Here is a 27,378-nt window from a genome sequence, read left to right on the forward strand (position 1 = left end):
AAGAGAAAGCTAGAGTTTTTTCTAGAAGGGATTGCATACAGGTAGGTACTTCCAAAAGGAAGGATGTGTGCAGCTGTTCCTCCACCCAAGAGGCCTCCTACACTGCTTTCAGGGTCCCAGCACCCAGCTGAACACCTGAAGGTTACCTCAGGATTGGAACCAGCTGGAGTTTCCTCTGGACAAGCCACAGATAACATTCTGTTGGGATCTATGCTACGCCACTGTCCCGACATATGGCCTCTCCCAGTGATGGGAAGAGTGATATGGCAGAAGGTGATGCAGTTATCCAAGCTCATCTTGTTCTGTATCTTCTGTCCTGAAGTTTGTCACTTCTGTTCTGTCTACCAACATGATCTGGGCTTGGGGCTAGCACTGTGGAGCTATCTGTAAGCATAAACCCATCATTTGTGGGTTTCAGGCTAAAACACCCATGGATAATGTCAACTTTTCATTTGCCACTCTGGGGGCTGGGGGTACCTGGCACCCAAAAGGTGAGATGTAGCACGGGGATTTCCACCCACAGTGGACTGGCAGCTCGTCTGCTGTCACTAACAGTCTCCTTGGTAGAAAGCTTTTATGGAAAAGTATCTCCACATGTTATACTCAGTCTGCATTACTCTTCCCACACAACCAGCCAAATGTACCCTATAACTAATTAGTACACACTAGGATACAATACCAAAGTCTTTTGTCCCTTGAGTAAGCGAAATGCTGGGCATGAAGAATCAGTGCCGAGAGGCAAAAAAGTTGCAAGACAGATATTCCCACATGTTGGAAAAGTTTTCCATGGCAAAAGCAGCTAAATGTCTCACTCAGATAAGAGATAAATTGGAATAAACAGCTGTCAGTGTTAAATAAATATCCTGGATAATGTGCAGGACAGAAATAACTACAGCATTGTCAAACTCCTTTCTTCACTTTATTTAGCTGCTCTTGCATGCAGCTCCCAAGCTTTCCACTGCTCCAGTTAGTGAAGCATTTATTTTTGAGTCAGCTGCATTTCTTAAGACTCTAACAACGAAAGGCATTTCCTGAGAAACTGCAAGGATGAGCAGCAAGAAAGAACAACAGCTAACGAAATATGGGACCCTTGTAGTGTTTTTTATCTTGCAAGTTCAGATTTTTGGTTTTGATGTTGATAATCGACCTACAACAGATGTCTGCTCAACACACACAATTTTACCTGGACCAAAAGGTGAGGAATTATCAGGTTGATAATGTTGAGACCAGTACTGATAAAGGCTGGTTTTTTATCAATAGAGACTCGGAGGGCTTGTGGCATGGGCTGGGCAAGATGCGGAATATTGCAGACTGTACAAACATCTAGTAAACTGTAACTGTAACGGGGGAAAATGAAGAAGCAAGGAGATTTAAATTTTCATTTCTTTAGTTTCTGGAACAGTGTCACATATTTTCATATAAGTTAGAGGTGTCTTTTTGCATCTTCCTTCAGCTGCACAAATCTTCTGTTATTTCTTGTGCTCATCACACAATGAAAACAGCTAACAGATACAAGCTGAGGGACTTGTTTAAAAGTGGGCATGTATTGTGAACTGTTAATGGTCTGCTTTGCATCTACAGATAGGGAGGGATATGCAACATTTAAAATGACCAAACTGTCATTATTTCCAAATGTTTATTTGTAAATACATCTCTGCGACATTCATCAGACCTGATCCAGCAGCTCTTGTTGAATTAAACAGGACCTTTGCTAGAGATTTAACAATAACTAGATCAACTCTGACATGTACAGGTCTTCTATCTTCAAAACACTTTGCAAATATCTGAAACCAAATTTTCTGCATTAACTTACTTTTTCTGTAAGACAGCTAATGTCAGTGGAATTGCCTGAAGGGTATCTTATTAGGTCCATGACATACAAATCTATCTTTCAGCGACAGATCTAAAATATATATATTCCACACCATGGCTATTGCAGTTTCAAACTATTGCTTTCTTTTTAGTAATTCATTGTATTGTTCTATAGGCTACAGACTGAGAGGGAAAAAATGCAGCTGATTTAAATTTAAAACAGAAAAATATTATCAAGTCAAGAGCACTGCTACAGACTCATTTGTTTTTATGATGGATTATTCAAATGCATGTTGCTTAAAGGACCATTTTTAATCAGGAAATTAATTTCTTTATGATTACAATCCAAGCTTAATTTTTTGCTGCCACAGCATATATGCAGAGAGATGTAATGATCCCCAAGGGAGCTAGTGGGTGTTGGTTTAGTTAGTATCTAAGTAATGGCAGGCTGGAGAACAAAGTTTGACAGAATTGTGTTTAACAAGTCGCAAGGCTAATGAGGGGGTCTCGTGACAACACAGAGTAGCTGGGACTCCAGCTGGCTTCTGTGGCCTATCTTGTATAGGGAGCATTTGAAGGGTAGATATTATTATTCTTTGTAAGTGCAGTACTGAGAAAATCAGGATTTAGTCATTACCAGTCTTATTTTTCCTGGCTGACATCAAGACACAAGATGAGACCAGCAGTTTATTGGCACTGCTCAATCTACTGCTTTAGATCACCATCCCCTAGATCCATGATTGGTAGAAGGAGTATTGAGTATAAATCACCTCAAAATTACTAGTTTATATCCACTGCAGGTCATCAAATACATTTTGGAGACTATGTGATATGATCCTATAAGATTAATTTCAGCTCCTAACAGAGCTGAGCTCATCCAGGATGGTTACAAGTAGTCCTTAATAGCACTGGTTGTTTTAACTTCCAGTCATGTGGGCAAAGAAAGACCAAGCAGGATGAGTGTATGAACTACCCTGTTACTACTCAGGCATCCCTTGTAGCCAAGGATGAAACATGCTTACCTAATATGCCAGAAGAAATGTCCTGCTGTCAGTTTTCCTTCATCCATCTTATGTCTGTGACTCAGAGCACATGATCCCAAGTTTATGACCACAGCCACAGGCAGAACTTTGCTGTTTAAACTCAAAGCTTGATAATGGACAAGCCTCTGACTTTTGCTGCTGTAGTTTTTTCTCCCTGTGCTACACCTCGTGTGTCCCTTTGCTCACTCTTCTCTTAAAAATGGGTTTTGACTCATCCTAAACAAGTTTTACCCCTCACCTCCACCTGCTCAGCACCTCAGCTGTAGTAAAACATGGTGGTGCTCCCAGAATACAGAGGCGCTGATCTCACACACTATTTGACCAGCTGTTTCTACCACCACAGGTTACATTCCTGTTGTGGCAACTTCCTCCTTCCATGAGAACATGGAAGTGTCCAATGGGCCAAAGCAACCAGAAATGCAAGGAATGAAAAGGTATTCAATAGCTGTAAGGCTTCCTACTCTGTCCCACCTGGCCCATCCCAGTGCAAGGCATAAATTGTCTACAGGCTAGATCCAGTCTGTGTGCTCCAGGTGGGATGGACCCCGGTGCTGTGCAGCAGAGATAGATGCTGCTGTTTCCATCCCACAGTACAGTGGAGAGGAGAGCACTGAGGGAGAAATGGGGGGTTTGGAGAATTCAGAATTTATAACTCTTTATTGCCTGCACTATTGGAGGCTGCATGACTCAATCCTCTAGGCATTCACAGTTGCTACAGGGACAAGCTCTCAACCTCTTCACATGCTCACCCTGAAAATCACCTGTTCAAGAAAGGTTGTGAAGATAGGCCACTTGCACAATCCACATGTAACTTGTCCAAGTTACTTTGTGCACGCCATATTCTTCCTCTTCAAAAACATCTCTATGTTGTGCTCATACCTGAGATGTCACAAAAGCAGTATGACATGAGCAGTGGGATAAAAAAAAAGAAAGGGTAATTGCAGGCTGATTACCAGAAAAGTCTGCAAACCACCTGTGATAGCCCCACCAACTCCCAGAAAGCATGAAGCAAAACCAGAGGCCATTGTGAACAACAGTAAGAGCTAGAAAATACTCTGGAAGACTGCAGTCTGCCAGGAAGAGAAGGAATGCAGTGGATGTCCTGCCAGGTTTGCAGGTTGTGCTGTAAGGACTGCAGTGTGTCTGAGCTCCAGTGCCCAGTGCAGTGAACCCTGCAGGCTCCAGCCCCACCTCTGGGGCTCACATGGTGCTCTCCAGGTGCTGCTGTCCCCCCCAGCTGCTGGTTCTCCTCACTGGGGCAAGCAAATGAAACCTGAAGCCTGTTTGCCAGGAATTCTGCAAAGAAATTTGCCAAATGGGCACTCCAGAAAAGCGGAAAATTAAAAAGAAGAGAGAGGCAAAAGTTGTCACTCTTCTCCATTTCCTTTTCTAGGCAACACTCAGGTCTCTTCTCAAAAAGAGGGGATTATTTTCAATGAAAAGAGCCCACTGCAATGCCTGTCTTGTACTGTCTTCCTGAAAAAAGATTTGAGGTACACAGCCAGCTGGCTTATATGGCAGTAAAGAAGAGAAATGTGTGAGGCATTTTCTAGGATTCTTATTGAAATACCCTAGGAACACCCCTGCCCCTCTTATCCCCTGCCCCACCCCCCCAAAAAAAAAAAAAAGTAGAGATTTTCAGTGTTCATAATTAGTGATTATTGATGTTTGACCCAAGATATTAGGGACAACCTGGGTCTAGCTGGGCAGTTGTGGCACAGAAACTCTGAAAACTTATATCTTACATCAGTTGACACTGATTCACAGCTGAGTAACTGAGGCAATAACGACCATGTTCTGTACTTCATTGACTTCTTGAGTCCAAAGAGAACCAAGAAGTGAAGCATAAATGAAACAATGAATTTTCCAGGGCAGCCTGGAAAAAGTAGTCATGGCCCTATTGCTTACTTTCTACCCTTCCAAGCCTGGAAGCAAAGCAGGCTGGCTGCTGAGAAAGGGTCTGGGACTGTGGGGAGGCAGCAAAGGCACCAGCTGTGTGGCCCTGGCAGCATCAGGAGGCTCAGGCTCTGCTCCCCTGCACTCTGCCTTTGAGGGGTGTCCCAGCTCAGCCCTTTCTTCCAGCCTGCTCTCCCCTGGAGACTGCAAGCTCTGATCTGCAAAGGAAGTTTTAAGTGGGCTGTTGACATAGATGAGACAGGAGCTGACCTGCTGTGATCAATAACATGAGGGTAGAAACAAGCAGAGGACAACCCAAAACTCTGACTTCTGAACCCTATTAAATATGTGAGCAGGGGCTGGCACTGCAGAAGCTGGTTTCACATGGGTTCATGGGCTCTCAGCTCTTCAGAAGACTGGCTCTAGATCTTGCTATCTGTCCCTGATCCCAGGTCATTTTCTTTGAAGTCCAAACACAAGAACTTTAAAAGTCTTGAATCAGATCCAGGCTGAGAAACTGGAATAAGATGAAATCTGAAGAGCACCGGGAGTTTCCCATAGTAGTTTGGATGTAAAATGTTTCTTTATCATTATTTTTGACAAATGATGCTTTTAAACTCTGTGACATTGGCTGGTACCTCAAAATAGCATTTACTGTGGTCACCAGTATAGCTGTCCATCTCTCAGCTTTAATTGTGCTTACGCAGTTCCACTCCTGGAAAATCTCAAACTCTTTCAGAAACCAGATACGCTGCTATGCACGTTGCCTTCCAAAAATATAAAACGCCTTACCACATCCTATAGCTGTTCAAATCTATAAGTAAATTTCCCTCTTAGTGCCTCATTTTTGATCTGAAGAGTCCTTTAATTTCAACACATAATTCTATTTTTCATGGATTCCAGAATTCCTTGTTTTAGCACACAGTAAATTTCTGGAAATTATCAGCCTGAGCTACAAAGCTATGGGGACTTAAACACATAAATTCAAGAGATAGAGGGTCTGTATTTCTCACCAATGGCAGTCTGATTCCTCACTGAAGCCCCCATAATTCATGGGTCTCTGAGATCAGTCAGAATGGCAGCACAAGAGGCTGGGAAAATCAAATCAGGCAGACCAAGTAAAAGGAGAATCAAGAATGATTGAAATTATTTCTGTGTTATTAAAGAAATAATGTATATTACATTCATGCACAAAGGTCCACACTTTCAAATAATACAAGTCAGCAGAGGTTCACTGAGCCTACTGAAGGCTTGGGTATGCCTCATGCAATTAAATATGAGAGGAGGGTATTTCTAATGAAGTCAAATCTATAAGTAGAAAAGCAATCACAAAATACTTTTTTTCCATGAAGATTCTTTTTATTTTACAAGGCAAGGGCTTGTATTGTCTAATTTGAACCTGGGTGAAGAAAGATAATCTGTATAGGAATGGTGGATATGTAGGAGCCCTGCATGTTCCTGCAGGGCACCTGGGAAGGAGACCATGGGTGCAGTTTCACACTACAGCTGAACATACGACTCAGCTCTCAGGTTTTCTGACAAAAAAGGAGGCCAAATATCTTCTTTTTCTTCTACTCTGACCATGTGGTCCATGCTTTACCTTGTGCTGGCTCAGGTATTTCACAGACTCCCAAAATATTCTGAGAAGGAAGGGACCCACAAGGATCATTGAATCCAACTCTTACGTGAATGGCCCACCTAGGGACTGAACCCAAAAATCTCAGCATTGTCAGCACCGGGCTCTGGCCAAACCTGGCTCTTCACTGAGCTGCTTCAGCTCACTCATTAAAAATGTGTATCTGCCTTACTGATATTCCTCTGTTTAAGGAGATTAATTTTTTCGAAATAGAGAGAAAAGAGTGCTCTACATCAGGCAGGGGGAAGGGAGGCGTGCAGGACAGTGCTGGGAACTGAGGGGAGGAAGGACAGGGAAGGGAACATCACGTCAGATAGGCAGCTGATGTCAAGAAATCCTATCCTCACTAGCCAAATGCAGCATGAAAGCAAGAATGCACACTGTTATGGGAAATTTGTTAAGCATCTAAAAGACACTGAAAGTGAAATCAGAGGAAATTTTGAGCCTTTCCATTGACGTAACTGTGACGCGCTCGTACATTGGAAATACAAACAGGGCTGTTTGCTTATTCCTTAAAGTCTGTGACTCCCTCTAGTGACAAACCCTCTCGGTAGATACTGTGCACGCCCAAGTGCTGCAAAGGTTCTTCCTGCTCAGGTCACTCAGTGTCCCAAGCTACACAGCTGATCCTGTGAGGTTCTTCCAGGAGGGCAGGCATTCAGTTGCTCCTGTAGGGTTCTCAAGGCTTCGAATTATGTTTATTTCCTTATCCTTCCAGTTTGGATAAGGAGAGACAGAAATCACCTGTACTCTTCACGTTCAGTCTCTGGAAGTGGGGAGGGTCCATCTGCCACCCACAAATTCCCACCTGGAAGTGGGACTAAGAGCATGAAACATGGAGCTCAGCAGAACTGTGCCACACATGTAACAAATTCCATACCAAGCCTTTGTGCCAGGGCACTGGCTGTGCCTAGGAATGATAAATGCATCTCAGGCAAGCAGTGCAAAGCCGCTCGCCTTGCTTGAGAGTATCACCATGTGGTATTCTCATCAAGATTAAAAGAAAGATTCTCATCTTTCCCCCCTCAAAGCAAATCAGTCATTAGGCCCAGGGCTTTTCAAAGATTCTTTGGCTGGTAGCAGGAGTTTTTCAGTTTAGAGTATTTGGTGCAGGAGGACAACTGTGCTGTAGCCCAGCATGAGTGATGTTTCTATTGTTTGAAAGGGTGTCCTGGATTCTGGAGGGAATCACCAAAGAGAGTACGAGAGAGCATTAACATTTCTGCAGTATTTAGCTGACCTGAGGCCACAGCACACCTGACACAGTGGTCCCAGGGAGTCTCTTAGGACAGCTCCAAATCTGCTGAGAGGTACTCATGCATAAGCCCAGTTCAGAGTCTCCTCTCAGCTTTAGCCTTCAGACAGCCTGCAGAAATGCTCTCAGCCTGATGCAGATAAATGTGGGCTCTGAAACCCCCAGGAACTACACCCAGGTTCTCCAAGAGCCATGGTCAGCCCTTGATTACAAGACTTGGAGAGTCACTAAATATCTGTGAACAAGATCTATGCACTAGAAAACGTCCTAAGCTCATGAACACAAACCAGATGAATTGCCTACAAAAGATTCAGCAGGGAAATCTAAGTCACTTGAAGGTCAGTAAATTCTTACTAATTAAATTCTTACCAAAGGCAACCTCTCAACATTTAGTTATTTAGTCTTATTTAGTCAAACTCCAAAAAGACAGAGCCCCTTTCAACAGCCTAAAAATCCTGCTGGTAATTGGATCTTCAGCATTTTCCTGAGCTTGTTTACAGAAGATCTGTGGTTCCCTCTCAATTGCAATTAAAATTTTCTAATGGCTGCAAAATTTACTTACTTCTTATGGTTTCTGCTCTTCTGCCTTGCAAAGTCCCAAGCTGGAAGAGTCCAGTGACTCACTGCTTCAGGTGTTTCTTCTAGCAATCTGGTATTTCATACCTGTGACACACAAGAAACCAATCAGCTTGAGGAAATACTGACAAGGCTGATAAATAGTCTTACTTCAGTTAATCACTCCAAGTGCTTCTTCACCCATGCTTCAAATGCCGGTGCAGTATAATATCTGACATCTCTGCAACCACAGTTTAAAGTGACAGTCTGCTAATTGGGTTAAAATTTAACCTGACACTGCCCCAAGTGCAAAGCAGCACAAAGGAGAGGTTAGCCTCTAGGTATAGATAACAAGCATTGGAGGCCAGGGATCAGAAAATTTGTGTTGCACAAAGCACACAGTACTGCAGAACTCAAAAAACCAGTCCAGAGTACTAGCAGGACAGATTTTTTTTTTTTTCCTAGAAGATTAAAACAAAAACAAAATAAAAGGTGGCTAATGCAGTGGGATGGCTTGTCCACATGAAGTCTAAGAGGAAAGGGAGGGATACTTATGGTAAACTAGAAATAAAGCCAACTCAACCTCTGCCCAAAACAGTCAGCCATCCTCACACACTCTCTCCTACCTGGCTGCAAATCATAGCAAGACCACAAGAGGGAAGCACAGCCCCAGAGTTCACATTTCGTGCCAGAATTTGAGATCACAGCCCACAGCAGCTCAAGATCACAACACGTACCAACCAGCAGGCACTGGGCTTAATCTAGTCTTAAATTAACAATAAAAACTAATACTGTTTGTTTCTACTCTTGTTTTGTAATGGTTTACCTATTCTCAGATGACAGATGGGGAGAAAAGCAGGATTACCCTCTTTACAAATTATTGTTCTTCCCATTTGCCTGGATATGAAAAGACAGAGTGTGGCAGGCTTCTTTACAGCAAGGTGAAACAGGTGATGGAACTTATTTCCCTGTCCCTTAGACTTTTAGAGGTCTTAAGCAAAAATTTGGATCACATAAGGTGTTAATAAAAGTTGAGGCACTCCCTGACCTCTGGAAATCTCCAGAACAAACTTGGTCACACCTTTCAATCCGCTCTCCTGTCAGCTCTCAGGCTGATGGTCCATACAGGACAACGTAGCTTCAACTCCAGCAGCCCTAGGTGTGAAAATCTTGTTCCAGAGTCCCTCAGGAAAAGTCACTGGATCTTTCAGTGGCTCAAAATATTGAAACTCAGACAGGAATAAAACACCTTTAGAAAATAATCACAGCTTCTCCACTTGTATATTGACTTTCTTTCCTGGGTTCTACTTTTAGGATTAACTCTTTCACAAATGAGAAAGGAAGGAAGGAAGGAAGGAAGGAAGGAAGGAAGGAAGGAAGGAAGATTTTTTTCTCCCCCCAGCAGAGGTGGGGAGGAGTCACACAACTCGCCTGCCCCAAGGGGTGATCACAGAACATGGGCAGCCTTCCAGAGCCTCTCCCATTTTTCCCTGCCCGTGCTGGCAGTGAGCCTGGCTCTGCAGTGGGAAGCAGTGCCACAGCCTCTTGGCTCAGCCAGGACCTCACGTGGCAGTGGCAGCCAGTTGTGTCTGTGCCTGCTGCCCAGAAGGGGAGAAGGCTGTCGTTCAGTGTATGGAGGGCCAGGGGAGGGAAATGTGTCTGGATGTCAGCCAGAGAGGTGAGGACAGAACAGCAGTATGTGACAAGACCAATAGCCTGTCTCACCAAGGGTGCTCCTGCAGCCCCAGCAGAAAGCGTGCAGGGCACTCAGGTGTACTGAGGGTCACTGTGGCCCAGGCAGCCACTTCCTGGGCTCACATTCCACTCACAGCAAGGGTTTCAGTGCTTACCTGAGCCAAGCACTGCCCCCTCCCCTCATGAACAGCCAGTAGCAATTCTTCCCTCCACCAACTAACCTTGTGCCTTTTAAACCCATTTATACCTTTGGCCCTTATAATAAATATCCTGTGACAAATAGCTCAATGATTTTTTTAGTGTTCTGGGGAGAAAGTACCTTCCCATGGTTGCTTTAAGACTGATCATCACACTGGTCTCATTTTTTTTCTGAAAAATACTGCCCACTCATTCCTGACTTGCCTTCTGTAGTCAGAGTTAGCATGTCATGGGCTGTTCTGCAGAGTGACAGCAGATGAGAAGTGCTGCACATCAATTGCAGCACATAAAATTTAGTTTTAGCTGTTTGGCTCCTTTCCATTCCAGTTACATGGACTGAGCTGAGCCTGTCCCTTTATGCTGAAAAAACCCTTCCATGCTGGGACTCTCTTGTGAAGGGCAGACTCACCCTGCTGGTCAGGATGCCCTTTGGGGACAAGGTCAGTGGGCCAAGCTGAGGTGAGACTCCACCTGCATCCACCTCTGGGGTCCTCAACAGAGGAGGGACATGGACCTGTTGGAGCAAGTCCAGAGGAGTTGCTCTGGACTCCACCGAGTTGATCAGAGTGATGGAAAACCTCTCCTATGAGGAGAGACTGGGAGATTTGTTTTTGTTCAGCCTGGGGAAAGAAAAGGCTTTGGGGTGACCTAAATGCAGCCTTCCAGTACCTGAAGGGAGCCTACAAGAAAGATGGAGAGAGATTTTTTACAAGGACATGTAGTGACAGGACACGAGGGAATGAGTTTAACTGAAGAAGAGTAAATTTAGGTTAGATATTAAAAAGAAATTCCATATTGTGAGGGTGATTAACCCAGGGAAGTTGCAGATGCCCCATCCCTGGAAGTGTTCAAGGCAAGGCAGAATGGGGCTCTAAGCAACCTGGAGTCATGGAAAGGTGTCTCTGTTCATGGTAGGGGGATTGGAACTAGATGATTTTTAAGGTTCCTTCCGACCCAACCCATTCTATGGTTTTATAATTTTACTGAGCATCAAACAGCAGAGCTACAGAATGCATGGTTTAATTTTGCTGTTGACTTCAGCGCTAACAAGAGGAGATTGTTCTTTCCAAATCCATGTATGAAGGTGCAAGGTGAAGGTGTAAAAGTCACTTTTCAGTAGTTCAGAAATTCAGAAAAGTTTCCAGAGGGTGATAAAGGGCTTGTAAGGACAGTTTGGGAGCAGGTTAAGAGCTGATCTCATTATTGTCTGCAAATCCATACTGGAGGAAATATGTGTGATAATAGAAAGGAGGCAATGCATGATCCAAAAACTAGAAAGGCTGGATAAATCTTGACTAGAAATGCAACATGGCAATATTTCACAAACGGACCATGTTCCATAAGGAAAGGAGATGGGGAAGGTTTTCATGTCCAGGCTTTCCCTGTGCAATGAATTCCCTTGTGTAAAATAGGCTGTAATTCTGGGTCTGGTATAAAAGCTGCTGAGGGAGATTCCTTGGCCTGTGGAAAACAAACCATATTCCTGCTGACCTTCCAGACTAGGGCTTGTCATCCTGGCAATCCTCCTCACCTTTCTCAGATCAGCCAGTTCCATTCTCTGCAGGCTGCTCTGTAGAGTTAAAGTCTGTGGAAGTACTCTTTTTTGCAGAAAGAAGATCTCTGTGCAAGATCCTTCCTTCCTTCCTTCCTTCCTTCCTTCCTTCCTTCCTTCCTTCCTCCCTCCCTTCCTCCCTTCCTCCCTTCCTCCCTTCCTCCCTTCCATGCAAAGCACCATTGTATGCTACTTGTGGAAGGAAATAACATTTCTTCCTGACTACTTGCTGCCTTGCGGCTTTACCCTGTACTATGCACAGTGAGAGATTGTCTTCCAGCAGTGCTTATACAGAACTATAGAGGAACCTGTGTAAAAGGGTCTCAATCTCATTTAGAGAAATCTCTACCATAATACATGCAATGATTTTGCCTCTTACAGATACTCTGTGTATGACCTTTCAAAATAAAGCTTTGGAGCAATTGCAAAACAAGTTTCTTGTATCAACATACAAATGCCATCTGTCAAAAAATGAAGGCAAGAATTGTGTCATATTAAGTGCCAGGGTCTATGTCAAGATCTATTTCAACATATTTACATTCCTCTCATTCCAAAAGCATCTGCATACCCTGAACACAGTCACTAGGAATGGAATCACTAGGAACAATTAACAAACACCTGTTGCCTCCCTTGGCAGTTTGCCCGTGTGTGCTCAAGTTTCCCAATACCAAAAGATTGGTTTATTTATCTGCTTTATAGCTAATAATGCTTAAAGTGTAGGAGTAGGAATTGCTGTTGTATAATTTGCATGTTGTAACAGCCTCTCTGAAAGGGAAAGTCTTTAGCTTTTCCTAATGATGGTCAGATTCCTCATCTCTTTTCTGAAAATCTATCCCATGGCTGCTGTTCCTTCAATGTGAAATAAAAAGAAATCAGTAGAGGAAAAAAAAAACATGAACTTTTCTTTCTGAATGTGTTTAGTTGTACTTACTGCACTGAGAGAAATGTACCATGATGTTTTATTTTCTGGTTTTTTTGGAAGGGGAAGAAGGTGAAAAGGGAGACAGAGGAGAAGTAGGCAAACAAGGAAAGGTTGGACCAAAAGGACCAAAAGGTATTTATCATGGTTTGTTGGCTACTGCTAGCATATAAATATCATTATACACAACTGTGCTGATGCATATGATTGGTGTTTAATGCTTTTCATTTCTGTTTCACCAGTGAATTTCACAATCTTGTCAAACATTAATTGGTAAACATAACAATACTTAGCTTGGTTCAATTCCTACTGATACTTAAGACAAATATATATGGCTGCCATGAGTCTGATTCATAAAACCTGGATCATATACATAATCAGAAAGATTACTCTTACTGAAATTAGCCTTTAGTTGAAATTGAATTTTGAGCATTATTGCCTAGCAATATGTCAGGGTGCTCAATAAAATTTGGTTTCTGTTGCCTGTATTCTGCAGACAAAGCAAACAAAGCCACACACACACACACACAAATAAAAAGTTCCTCTGATCAAACAGCATCCAAGATGAGAACAAGGAGTTGCAGATGTTTCAGGACTTGGCTCAATTAAATATGTCCTATATGCCCAGTGTGACCTGGGCATATCATTTGGAGGCACCAGATGTGACCGTGTCAGCCTTGTTTGCATACTCTAATTAGAAAGCTTAGTTTGTCTTTAGAGTTTAATGATAATGCATATCCAAAATCTTCCTTCCTTGACTGAGGCTTAAGATTAGTCAGGAAAGCTTTTACTTTTATAAAAACTTTAACTTTAAAATCACTCTGTTATTATTTTTATAATAAAAACCTCTTCCATTTTTAAATGCATTCTCATTATTTCACTTCTTACCTTAAAATGAACATTAGGTAAGATACAAGGAATTCAGGGAATCAGCCATTTACAAAGCACCTTATTGATCTTAAAGTCCTTTTGGAAACTGAGATTCCCTAGATTGGCCTGTCATCATTAGACAGCTATTTCAGAACTTACACTATTTATTAACCAATTAAAAAGGACACCTGTTATTTTGGTGTTCTGAAGACTGAGAAAACAAATACAGCAAAATTAGTAGCTCCCTACTTGCAGTCCTCATTTAAGAAGGACTCCCAGCAAAGCCACAAGGACTTAGGAAAGTGTTCTGCCTGGGGTGGAGAAAAATAAAAGGTGTCAGCTTGATTTGACTGTGAAGTAAATCACTAGCAGTTTTAGTTTCTATTTTCTCTAAGACAATATGGTGTTTGAACAGGCAATTCTATTAAGGTTCCATGCCATGTCCCACTGTCGTACCCTACAGGAGAAGAGATCTGGCTGCACTCTCCCAAATATCCTCAGGGCTGTGCTCATTTCACTTTGCCACACAGACAGACTGACCACACTCAGGAAAAACAGCAGCAGTAGAGGCCTAAACAGTACCTCAGAAAAGAAATTACAGCAGCCATCCATACTAATTTCCTCTTCATTTCTTCTCTTAGGAAACAAAGGACCGGTGGGCGATGTTGGTGACCAGGGAATGCTTGGTAAAATTGGTCCAATTGGTGGAAAGGGTAAGCTCTGGTCTGGGAATTTTCTTGGGTTTATTTTCCTCAAGGTAAATATGTGCTTATGAGAGCTCCAGATATGGAGCAATATTAGATAATGGTACAACCAATGCTCTCCAAATAAAGTTATGCATAAAGATTGGTATGAGAGTGAACTGAAATACCCTAGTTTTATTTCTTCATGCAATATATCCAACTAATTTGGCTAAAATAATTTCTTTTATGAGTTAAGACATCAATTCTCTTTTATGGATCTAGTTGAAGGTGTTTCTGCTCACTGCATGGGGGTTGGACTAGATGACCTTTAAAGGTCACTTCCACCCCAAACTATTCTACAATTCTGTGGTGAAAGAAGAGGAAGAAATCCAGTTCCTGTGAAATAAATCCTCTGAACACTCTAAGAGACAAATTTATGCCTTTGATTTGGATGCTGAAGACCTAAGTTAATGTCCTGCTGCTGCAGAGGATAGCACACCTTGTCACCTGCACTGCTGTGAGTCACATGAGCAAGCAATGCACAGGACATCCCTGCCCTGTTAAGGAATGAATTCAGGAATTTTAAGAAATCGCTCACCTAAGCAGGGATGGCAACTACTTGCAAATCAAGGTAGACTCCAAATCTGCCTGGACAATAAATTCATTAAATTGTGCTCTATTTATCTCAAGAAGAAGCTCAGACATTCCTTTCTGATATTCCTAAAGAGCTACTTAAGAAGGAATATTACTTCTGCCACAAGGAGACCTGTCTTGAAAGCTGATCAGGGACACCACCAGTGCCAGGAGAACTCTGGGGTCTCAAACCAGCACATCAACTTGAATATACTGTTGAGTGGGTGGAACAGGCTCTCTGGAGAGCTTCTCAAACCAGTTTTTAATAAACCTTTCATGGCCTCCATCCGGCCTCAGTATCAGGCAAGAAGAAAATATTTTGACCTGAGGGATTAATTTTCAGAAGTACCTAGAAAACTGAAAACTCAGAGAGTTATCTCCTAAAATGTCTTCAATCCCCAAAGGAAAAAAAAAATGAACAATCTCACAAGTTGCTTTTCTTTATCTGAAAGTAAACGAATATTCTGAGCCTTTAAATCAAGTTCTTCTTTAATCTGAATGCACAGTTTATTGTCCCCATACAGTTTTTTCTCATTTTCTTTATTTGCAGAAGCAAAGGTCACTGTTTAAATCTATGACTAAACATTGGAGTTCTTAATGAAGCAAGCCTGAAATTCCAGCTTGCAAGTGTGCAGTGTCAAGCACTGCTAATTAAAATGACAGCCCACATCTGAATTCTTTAAAAAAACCACAACCATATAAAGTAAAAAGTACATAAAAACATGGTCATCAATGAGGCAGAATAAGTATTAATACATTTTGACCTCTGAAGGTTTTATTCATAAAAGAGCTGACATGAATTCCAGATAAAGTCCAGCTGTTCCTGACCCAACTGAGATTTTTTAAAGAACAGGTCACCTCCAGTTATACAGTTGCAGAGCATTTGGAGAAGTATTTATATAATTTTTATAATTTATAAAAGAGAGGGAAAGCAGTTGGACGCAAATAAACCACATTTCCATAAACTGAACTGAAGTGCTGCTCCTCAATGACCTCCCTCCCTGCAGGTGCCAACTGCTGCCTGCACACACAATCCCTTGCACGCATGAATTCAGTGGCTCAGGGCACACCTGCTGCCTCATCTCACCATGGAGCTACTGAACCTGGGGAAGGGCTCTGCCCTGCAGCCCCTGAGAGAACCCAGATCTCACCTTTTCAAGATTTCCTAAGTGCTTTGAGCCTCTCAGGATCATTTTGCAGTTTACATTTGAAGTAAGTGGTACCAGGAACCCGCAGCACACAAGATGCCTGTGTTATCAGTGAGTTAGCTATTAAAGGGTTCTCATTTCCATGCACCAGAATTAATCTTGGTTTGTTTAACTTGGCACGTCTTCCAGTACAGTCCATCAGAGCTTCCTAGCAAAACCACATTGTTAATATATTATTAAACGGGTTTTGGGATATGCTTCCCTGACACATGCACTGTCTGAGATCTGAGAATATATTTTCCTCTTTGTTCAGGTGACAAAGGAGCCAAAGGCTTACCAGGGGTTTCAGGAAAAAAAGGAAAAGCAGGTATGCTATGCATCCTTTTGTGCAGAATGGTCAAATCTGCTGGAACTTTGATTTCAGGGTTGGTTTGTATGGAATTCCATGAAATTTTGAAGTCCAAGGGAAATAAATTGAAATGCCCAAGGAGAATAGATGAAGTGTAATTGAGGCCCAAGGAGAATAGATGAAATGTAATTCATCATCAAAATGTTTTGTTGAACAAAATAAAGGATAGTGTAGAGACATAACTGATTCCTATGAATACATCAGTATACACAAACATGAAGTCACCCAAAGTCATGGGCAATATTGGCTATCATAAAAACTAACACACAGGCCAGCAGTATGCATTTTAACTGGATGCTAGAAGAAAGTTTCTTAGTATCAAAGGAATTAAGCCCTTTAACAGTTTCCTAATAGGAGCATGGGGATGAAAAAGTAAGTGATTTTAAACAGAAACATAATCTGCTGTTAAATTAATGCAATGCATTTGCTTACAGGAGGAGAATTTGACTCTGATGAACAAGAAACCTAGTAACCTAGTAAGCTTGAATGGTTACCCACCTTGAACATATACTAGTGTTTATTTTTTCAGAGATTGCATATAAAATAACCATTTGGTGCTTAATGGAAAACTATCAGCAACTTATTTTCTTTCTGAGAAAAACAAAAGAACAAACAAAACCTCTAGCAACCCAAATTCCAGTAAAAAAAAAAAAAAAGAATTAACTGAGACTTCAGTGCTTGAAAGCTATTGATTATTTGGGTTGGTATTAACTTGCTTGAGCCAGCTAGCAGGGGAGTATACAGAGCCAAAACATTAAACACTTTGATCAACAGAAGTGGAGCCAGTGGGGTAAGGCGAGATTGGCTCTCCATAAGTGGAGCCCAGGTCTTCAGAAGCTTTGGAAGTGGGCTACAGGCAACTCTCCATGCACACACACCCAAATGCTTCTAAATAGGTAAATGCTTTATCCTTTGTATTGCATCAGGCACGGTCTGTGACTGTGGAAGGTACCGCAGATTTGTTGGACAACTGAATATCAATGTTGCTCGTCTTAACACATCCATCAAGTTTGTGAAGAATGGTAAGGATCCTTATGTACTTGAGGGGATTTATTTTACTCCAGTGACAGATATCACTGCTATTCTTCTACCATTGCTCTGTGTATGTGTCCACAGATGACCCAGAGAGAGGGTCCTCTGTTTCAGGCACTTTGAAAACCCATAAGGATAAAAGGACCAGATGACTAAAGAAAACAAAACAAAAACAAACAAAACAAAAACAAACAAACAAACAAAAAAAAAGAAAAACAAAAACAAAACAAAAAAAACCCAAAACCAAAAAAAAAACCAAAAAACCAAAACAAACAACAACAACAACAACAACAAAACACCAAACCAAAACCAGAAGTTATCAACAGCACAAGAGAACACACCATGAAAAGCACAAGGAATGATTTGCTAACCACCTCTGCACTGTCATTGTGCTCAGGTTTGGTGGCCAGTCAGGCAATACAAGGGAGAAGTTTGTGCCAGTCTGCTCCAGAGGCAGGAAGAGCAATAAGAACCTCTTGATCTTTCTGCTGCCCGGGAATGGGAAGGCTGCAGACTCAGTACTCCTAATGCTCCCCTCAGTGCACACACAATTTTCCTGTAACAAGGGACCAGCACTCGAGGCTATGGGTTATAAGAAGGCACATTTGCAGGCAGTGCTGTTGGGTGGGCAGTGCAAACTGCCCCACTGAAAGGAAGGGAGTTTCCTGACATAAAAGTGATTCTGAGATAGCTCTACCACTGCTTCCAGGACTAGGGCTGTATCAGTAAATTAAATGAATTTGAGACTGTTCTCCCCACTGAAAGGAAGGGTGTTTCCTGACATAAAAGTGATTTTTGAGACAGCCCTACCACTGCTTCCAGGACTAGGGTTGTATCAGTAAATTAAATGAATTTGAGACTGTTCGTTGTCACTGTGGGCATCCGGCACAGAACAACACCCATCTATTTTAAAAATTCTACAAAACTGAATGATGTATTAGCAACAAGTGTCCCATTACTAAATTCTAAGCTGTGCCTAGAGTAACTCCTGAATTATTTGGGAGAGTGTTAATTTTCTGAGGCCAAACTCTGATCAGGAGCACTCCAGCAATCCATTAGCAGAGACAAAAAATTTCCAGCAACTCAGCCATGCTCCTTGGCACTGCTTAATTCACTGGTTGAGAGTCTGCCTTTTAAAGCTGCTGAGCAACCACAGTCTTCTTCCGAGTCAATGCCACAGTGCTACAGCAGCTCTGAGTATCAGGCCGTATCTAAACTGTCTTATCTTAGCAGTCACATTCATTTTCCTCTACATGGAAAGGGCCTGAAAAGCTATTTATACCGCTGTGTCTCTACCCCTGGGCACTCTTTCACAATCTATATTCAAGAACATTCAAAGGAATAGGGTGATCCAGAATTAGACATTGCCATTTGACAATTTAGCATGCCTTAAGTTGATTCCTGGACTAAACATCCAGGGAATAAAACTGAAGTGTCACAGGAGACACGTCAATCAGGACTGAGTAGTTCTTGTCCTAATGTGTGCTAAGTGCTTGATAATCCCATTAGTCACATCAATCTCTGATCATGTCCTCATCATTCATCATAAATGAATGGTGGTGGGAATACTTTTCCTCCTTCTCTTTTATTAATTTTAATGTAAAAATCATCTTATTGTCATATTGGAATAGAATAATCTTCAGCATCTGTTGACATGTTATTAAGCAACTTTTTTTCTTCAAAGTTATAGCAGGTATCAGGGAGACAGATGAGAAATTCTATTACATTGTGAAAGAAGAGAAGAATTACAGAGAAGCCTTGATGCACTGCAGGGACAGAGGAGGATCACTGGCCATGCCTAAAGATGAGTCAACCAATGCCTTGATTGCTGACTACATCTCCAGCAGCGGCCTGTTCCGAGCCTTCATTGGGCTGAATGACATGGAAAGAGAAGGACAGTTTGTGTATGCAGACAACAGCCCACTGCAGAACTACAGTAACTGGAAGCAAGGGGAGCCTCATGACCCAGCTGGTCACGAGGACTGTGTGGAAATGCTCAGCACAGGAGAGTGGAACGACTCTGAGTGCCAAGTCACCATCTACTTCGTCTGTGAATTCCTCAAGAAGAGGAAATAAAAGAGCCAGAGAATGTGCCTGGCACCTGCTGTACATACAATAACCCATCCTCATTCATTTATGGTAGGGAGAGTAAATCAGGGACAGGAAACCAGGGACAGGGCTCAACCCAGCCTTCACATCACTGGGCTAAGCAAGAGTAACTACTGTTTAGTCAGTCATCAGTGACCATAAAGTCAGTATGGGTCTGCATGGGGCATCCAGCCAGTTGTGAATTTTTATTTCATTTCTACATGCATTTTAGGGTTGGTATTTCTATGGGTAATTTAGGGGTTAATTTAGAGCATGCAGAAGTGAATATAATTTCACCAGTTCCAGAAATAGTAAGATCATTGGTATATGAAGTACGGATGTGGTTTGTGAAGTCCACAGATGGAAAGAGCATGACCTTCATTAATCTCTGATTTGCATAGGGAGTCCCAGTAATTTCCCTTATGACTTCAGAGGTCAAAGTAAAGGTTTAAGTATCTCTTGAAAAAATCCTTCTTTTGTTAGAATCATAATTTGAGGTGGAAGGTATCTCTGGAGGTCATTTGGTTAAATCTTGCATGCAAAGTAGGAACAACTTCAAACTTAGAAGTTGTTATACTCTTGTTAATTTGGCTGCTCAATTATATTGCCTAATAGGCATTTATCTGGTCTTCTGTAAAGCCTTTGACATGGTCCCCTACAATAACATTCTCTTTAAATTGGAGAGATATATTCATTAGGTGGATTGTAAGGTGGATTAACAATTAGATGGTCACATCCAGAGGGTGTTGGTCAATGGCTCAGAGTCCCAAAGGACATCAGTGGCAAGGGATGTCCCTCAGAGACCTGTAGTGGGATCAGCACTATTTAATATCTTAATTAATGACATAGACAAAGGCATGAAGTGCACCCTCAGCACACTTGCAGATGGCACCAAGCTGGGTGGTGCAGTTGACACACCTGAAGGATGGGATGCCATTCAGAGGGATCTGGATGCCATGAGGGAAGTGGCCCATGGGAACACTCTGAGGTTTAACAAGACCAAGTGCAATGTGCTGCACTTGAGTTGGGACAACCCCTGGAATCAGCCCAGGTGAGGGATGAACAGATTGAGAGCAGCCCTGCCCAGCAGGATTGGGGGTGCTGGTGGATGGGAGGCTGGATGTGAGCCAGCAATGTGCACTCACAGCCAGAAAGCCAAATGGGTCCTGGGCTGCATCCAAAGCCCTGTGATTCTGCCCCTCTGCTTTACTCTGGTGAGGCCTCACCCGCAGGGCTGTGTCAGCTCTGGGTCCCCAGAAAGGCTATGGACCTGTTGGAGCAAATCCAGAGGAGGCTGCCAAGATGATCAGCAGGATGGAGCACCTCTGTTGTGAGGAAAAGCTGAGAGATTTGGTTTTGTTCAGCCTGGGAAAAAAAAAAAATCAGGGTGACCTAATTGCAGCCTTCCGGTACCTGAAGGGAGCCTACAAGAAAGATGGAGAGATTTTTACAGGGACATGTAGTGACAGGACAAGAGGGAATGAGTTTAACTGCAGGAGAGTAGATTTAGGTTAGATATTAGAAAGAAATTTGATACTGTGAGGATGGTTAGCCCAGAGAAATTGGGAATGCCCCATCCCTGGAAGTGTTCAAGGCCAGGCGGATGGAGCAGTCAGCAACCTGATCTAGTGAAAAGAGGTCTTGCTCACAGTATGGGGATTGGAACTAGATAACCTTTAAGGTTCTTTCCAACCCAAACCATTCTATGGTTCTACGCAGAAGACATCTCACTTATCTCTGTTTTCAACTCTATCATCCATCAGGCTGGCCTGAAATGTGAGGAATTAATTGTACATAGGCATGCAAGACTACACAGCTTGTAGGTAACCTAAAAACAGATGGAGTAGTTCTAGTGTCTGAAGTCCCCAAAATCTGTGACCAGCATACAGAAGTCTAGCACAAAGAGAACAGTGTAAAGGAAGCAACACCATTCCTGTAGGCTGTAAACAGCCACATGCAATATAAACTATACCATGTGCATTGCTGGTTTAACAAGTGATTCTAGGAACATATTAACTCCCTAATCCAGAAGCCAGTGACGTTTGATGTTTAATGTTAAAATCACCCGTGCCTTTGTAACACAGGAAGAAGCTATAGAACTGGTTTTATGCCCCAGGAACCCAGATTCAGGTGTGGTTGAACAAGTTAGTCATGCAGTTCAGAGGGACTCACTAAAAATGATGAGCACTGAACATGAAGGCTCTGCTGTCACTGCCTGGCTACTTAGATCTCCATGTCAGAATGCCCACAAGAATCACATTTTCATATCTTTGAGAAGACTGACAGAGAATTTTTTCTTCAGACACACCAAGTGCTTAGTCATGGTTTGCCTTTCCTCACAGCAGGAGATGCCAAGAGAAACCTCAGGGTCATTACAATGCAAGTCTGTAGGCTTTCCTTCCCACCTAACACTAAAAATTAAGGAAAGATATCTGGAAGCTAAGGAGAATGCTAGATGGTTGGCACCACACAGCAACATTCCCTGCAGGTCACTGAGCAGCAGGTGCACACAGTCTTCCTCATACAAAGAGCTGGACATGCCATCAGCTGGAAATGCAGAGGGTCAGCTCGAGTCTCCCTTCTCCTGCTGAGTACAGCACTGCAAAGGCAACCAAATAATCATATGTACTCAACCTCACCCTGAACAGGAAAATTCTCCGAACCATTTGCCTGGTTGTTTGACTGCAAGTTCACCTCTGAGCATTGACCAACACAGGAGCATCCCAGGTGACTTTGTGACTCAGATCCACTCTTGTAATCTGGATTCTCTGACATTTGTTCCTCCAGAAAACCTCTTGTTGCTACCAGCAGTAAATTATCTGTGTTGCTACACACCCTCCAGGAAACTATTCAGACCTGTGAATAAAGGGGTGGGACCACATTTCTTGTCGTTGCTCCCCTTCTATGCTATGAGACTATTTGGGCAAACAAGTTCACTTTGCATGATGTAACTCAGCCTGAATTGTTCCCTCTCTGGGAATTTATATTCCTCAAAACTAGGCAGAATTAAACTTTTTAGGATCTATTGTAATAAACTCATTTAGCTAAACACTTTGGTTTTACAAGCATTAATGGATAATGATAAATAATTAATTATTAATTCAAGAAAAAGCTTATTGAGGAAAAATACCTTTTAGAAGTTCAAGTCCAAGGCTGCTGGCCTCACTTACAGCAAGTCAGTTCCTACCAGTCATGCAGAAGTGCCATAGCAATATCCCTGGGGGTAGGCACAACCACTTCTCCACACTTCATCTTAACTTCTGACCCAAGAAGCCACCAAAACATGCTTACCAGACTGGAGGTCCATATTCTGAAACCTTCTGGCCATACTGAAACCACTGGCTGACAAAATTTAGACGTGTCCTTAATGCTACATCCATCACAGATAGACCATTTTCCTGTTCTTTAGGCAAAAACTCAGAGCTGGGAAGAAGTGAAAGTGAAGCAATACTTGGCTGCAGGATCAAGCTCTGCCTGAGATTAGACCAGCTGCTCTCGAAGTCATTCAAAATCAGGAAATACATGTCTAAATTGAAACTTTAGGGTTGTTTTTTTTGGTGACTGTGAGTTATGAGTAATCCTGGACCATGCTCCATGTACAGGAATGACTATCGCAGCCTCTCGCTCCATGGCGGAGTGACGAAGTGAGTGAGGAACCTTTGCTGGATTTCTACAATGGAAGGGCTGGGACTGCCCATTTCTTCCATCCTCATCCTCTACTGCCACACCAACTTCATCCTTTCTTAAACAGAAAAAAATAAACAAAGCCAACCCTTTTACCCACTATGTATTATTGGAACATTGGGCAGAGCTATGCCAGCTGAAACAAGCAGACTTGGGATGGTAGTTGCTTGGCTAACTAGAGAAGAGGGACAGCAGAGGAGCACAGGAGATGTCCAATGTTCCAGCCAGCCAGGCATAAGTGTGAGCAGGTGCTTGTGCAGCTCATTCCTGCAGCACAAGTCCCAGTTAATAAATTCTGCCAATAAGTTGAACTCATAGGCCAGGCCAAATAAAAAAAGTCTATACCACAGAGGAAACCTGGCAGGCAGGTGCCTGCCCCATGCCTTGTGGACACAGGCTTGAGCCTAAACTAACTGAAATATAGCCACATTTTGCAGAAAAAAATATTCTTGCTATAATTAAGAATTTAGGTTACATCAAAGGTTTCCACTGCTAGCCAATGGAAATTCACTGTGGTGGGTAAAGTATATTTTATACATTAGGTGGATGGAGCCAGGAACACAGGAAATGGTGCCTGACTATTTATGATTTATGGTCTGTTAATGTGTGGCACCTAAACCATTTTACCCAATCCCAGTATTACTTTTTCACATGTTTTTCTTTCCATTATTCCCAGGCCGAATGTTCTTGTTTCAATTTATGCTTGCTGTTTCTTGTCCTTCCACCACTTAACTTACCACTGAGAAGAGCCTGGCTTTGTCTTCTTGAAGACACCCTCACAGGTGCTGGCAGCTGTTATTGGGTTCACCTGAAGCCACCTCTTCTCCAGGCTGCATAAATCCAGTTCCTTTACATCCTCCTCACCTGGCTCTGACTCCAGCCATTCTGGGGAGCCTCAGCTAAACTTGGCTCCAATTTCTCACTGCATTTCCTGGAGGGGCTCAAAAGGACACAGTGCCTAGATGTGGTCTGACAGGTGCTGAGCAGGAGCACAATCCCTTCCCACAAGCTCCTGGCTGTGCTCTCTCCAGCACAGTCAGGAGGCCATTGCCTTCTTTGCTGCCAGGGCACACTGCTGATGCACAGGCTGTGTGCTGTCTGCCATGACTCTCCAGAGCCCTTGCAGGAAAACCAGTCACCCCCACCATGTATTGGTGCAAGGGCTCAGCATTCCCAGGTGACAGGAACCTTGCACTTGTCCTTGCTGAATTTCATAAGGTTCCTCTTGGCCCATTCCTCCAACCTGCCTAGGTTCTTCTGTATAATAGCACTGCCCACAGCATATTCACTGTTCCCTCCAATTTGGTATCATCTGCAAATCTGGGGAAAGTAGATTTTATGAACTCTTCGAAGCACCTGGTAAAGATGTTAAAGAGAACTGTTCCAGTCTCTAGATCCCTGTGGCACTCTACTAGGTAAACAGGGAAATGTTGTCTGGGTAGAGAGCAACTCATTTAACCATTCTCCTCTGGACCAATTCAATGAATTTTTGGCCATACAGACCATAACATCCAGCTGGGGTACAAGGATGTTGTTGGAGACAATGCCAAAAGCCTTGCTAAATTTGAGGTAGATGATAGCCACTTCTCTCCCCTCATTCACAAATCCAGTCATGGAACATAAATACAATCAGGCAGTCAGACATGACTTACATTTGGTAGATCCACGCTGATTGTTTTTGATCACTTTCTCCTTCATATGCCCAGACATGTGCTCCAAGAAGATCCAATCCTTTATGTTTCACAGGGACCAAAGCAATGCTGATCAGTTTATAGCTTCTCAGATTGTCTTTGGCCTTCCTGAAGAAATGTGCGACATTTACCTATTACCAGTTATTAAGGAACCTTCCATGATCTCCATAACCCTTCTCATGTGATAGAGTGGCCCTGCAGAGCCACCTAATCTTGGGGTTTTTGGCACCTTGGATGTGGTCTGTCTGCTCCCATGGTGTTTTCTTGTCAAACTGTCTCAAGTAACCCCCAGCTAAACACTCATCCACTGCTGGTGGTTCTCTTTGGACCCTTTCCCTAAGCACAGATGCATGGGATAGTTTGGTGATAGAGACAGCAAATAAACCCTTAGAATGCCTCCATTTTATCAGGGTCTGTTGTCACTACATCACTTCCTCCATTCAGCAGTGGCTCCACAGCCTTTTCATACTAACATACTTCCTCAGCCTTTTCATACTAACAAAGCACTGGAAGTTAGTATGAACTCTTGTTGTGCTTCCCATATAAGTCTCAACTGCATTTAGGCTTTGTATCTCCCAAGGCTACTCCTACGAACTCAGGTAATGTTTCTAAATTATTCCACTGTAGCCTGTCCCTGCTTCCATCTCCTCTATATCACCTTTTCATATTAGAGCTCTACCAAGCTCCCTGTTCAGCCACCCCAACCTCCTGACAAAGATAGTTGTAGATGTGCAGTGAAAACAAGAGCACTGCCTAAGATAGCAAGAATACTTCAGTATGCTTCCTGTACAACCTGGAATTTCTCATCTTCTGTATTCTGAGGAATGCCACTCAGTACAAGCATTATCATCCTGTTCTCCCAAGGCTCATAACATAAATAGAGCACAGATATCTATGGTAAATATAATGTTTTAGAAACTAACTCTAATAAAAATGATCACAGAATCAATATATCCCATTAGAATATATTTTCCTCAAGCATTTCAAACAGTCTCACATGGGCATTCAGCTGATCTATTATATATTTTTATATAACTCTATTATATATTTTTATATATATATTTTATATTATATATAACTCTATTATATATTTTTATATGTATATTTTCCTCAAGCATTTCAAACAGTCTCACATGGGCATTCAGCTGATCCATTTCTTTCTTTATACTTTTTTCACTGCTTTTAATAACTTTTTTTAATAAAAAAACACCTAGAGTAATAGATTGGCACATTCTTGACCACAGCCACAAGAATATATAGGCATCTCTATGTAGTTTTACATACAGTCTTAAAAAGTACCTTGCAATTGTAGTTCAGCTGGCTGAAATGGTTATTGAGATACAATTTGGCACCATGTGTGATGACAAAAATAGTAAATGTGTCACAGAGAGAGGGATTAACATGGTTATTTGGAAAGCATTAGACTAGACTGTCTTGATTGAATAGGTTTTCATGGGTATAGAAGCCATAAACTGCTATTTCTTTTTTTTTCCCTCCTTCTTATTTGTTAAAGTCATCCATAAACTCCTCAACATGGGGAAAAAATAATGAGCAAGATCAAAGTAGTGGCTTAATCTGTGTTTCTTTTATGCTTTTGTGGCAAGAGAGAACAGCAAATTGTAAAAGAATTTCTGCCTACCTGCTGTGTGGAGTGCACCCAGCTAAAGCTCTGGGCCTCACCCACTCCTGGCCTGGAAAGGTTGCTCCATGCAGATCTTTCAACACAGGGAGGAAAAGTTTCAATTGATTTTGGGGTGGGTGGGACCAGGAAGTCACATCACTGCATTCTGCAGGCAGCAGCAGCAGCCTGGCTGAGCACACAGATCTGGATGTGCTGGGCAGGGGTGTGAACGTGTGCATTTTGAGTGCCTAAAGCCCTTGTGAGTGCTGTACCTCAGCATCCCCAGTGCCAGAGCTGTGCTTAAATCCCCCCCAGGTCCTGTGCTTCATCAAATGCAGACCTGCAGATGCTGGGGGAGTCAAGAACTGTAGCTTCTCATTGGTATGAGGCAGTACATCATGGATGTATCTGCAGAGCCACGACCTCAAATGATGCAATTTCATTACATGTCCTCTTTTTTGTCATATTTTTCTTTACTTATGTGTTTTGCAAAACAAACAGCTTTTAAAAAGTAGCCGGATGTCTATCATTACTTTGGTTTTATTGATATGGACATAGTTCAAAGCTAAAGAGTCCTAAAAAGTATAAGTAATATCTTTTTGAAAGCAGATTTCAGTGATGAATCCCTTGTTCATTTTTTTTTCTCTTACTAGATGCTGCAAGTTTTACTGTCTTCTTAACTTCTCAGCAGTAAATTGTCTAGGAAGAGATGCTAATTTTCCCAACTTTATACAATAGAAGTCTTTATATCAGTTTCCCACAACATTCATGGAGTGCATGGAACACTCTACTGTGTGGAGTGTGGAAGGAGTCACAATGATGATCAGTCAGTCAGTAGAAGATTAAGTAAAACTTTGTAGAAAAATGTGAATACAGAGTTGGCAGATGCTTACCATGTGAACTGATGGATTTATTTCCCACTAATTTCTAGGTCTTGAAAAGACTTTAAAGTTTGTCA

General features: G+C 42.4%; 1 protein-coding gene across 1 annotated transcript; it reads left to right on the plus strand.

The window, feature by feature from the left end:
* Positions 1–921: 921 nt before the first annotated feature.
* Positions 922–25,773, plus strand: COLEC10 (collectin subfamily member 10). The gene is made up of 6 exons (XM_039715492.1): positions 922–1,195; positions 12,625–12,696; positions 14,073–14,144; positions 16,209–16,262; positions 17,231–17,326; positions 19,021–25,773. Exons 1-6 carry the CDS (start codon positions 1,048–1,050, stop codon positions 19,410–19,412), a joined length of 834 nt encoding a protein of 277 aa, XP_039571426.1. The 5' UTR covers positions 922–1,047; the 3' UTR covers positions 19,413–25,773.
* Positions 25,774–27,378: the final 1,605 nt, after the last annotated feature.

This window comes from Passer montanus, unplaced genomic scaffold (assembly GCF_014805655.1).
Source record: "Passer montanus isolate IOZ18808 unplaced genomic scaffold, ASM1480565v1 scaffold33, whole genome shotgun sequence".
NCBI lineage: Eukaryota > Metazoa > Chordata > Aves > Passeriformes > Passeridae > Passer > Passer montanus.

What these genes read in the sequence shown, in the direction of transcription:
- COLEC10 (XM_039715492.1), top strand. Translation starts at nt 1,048, where the DNA reads ATGAGCAGCAAGAAAGAACAACAGCTAACGAAATATGGGACCCTTGTA. An exon ending in AATTTTACCTGGACCAAAAG is followed by an intron (nt 1,196 to 12,624) that starts GTGAGGAATTAT and finishes TTTTTTTGGAAG; the next exon opens with GGGAAGAAGGTGAAAAGGGA. An exon ending in TGGACCAAAAGGACCAAAAG is followed by an intron (nt 12,697 to 14,072) that starts GTATTTATCATG and finishes TTCTTCTCTTAG; the next exon opens with GAAACAAAGGACCGGTGGGC.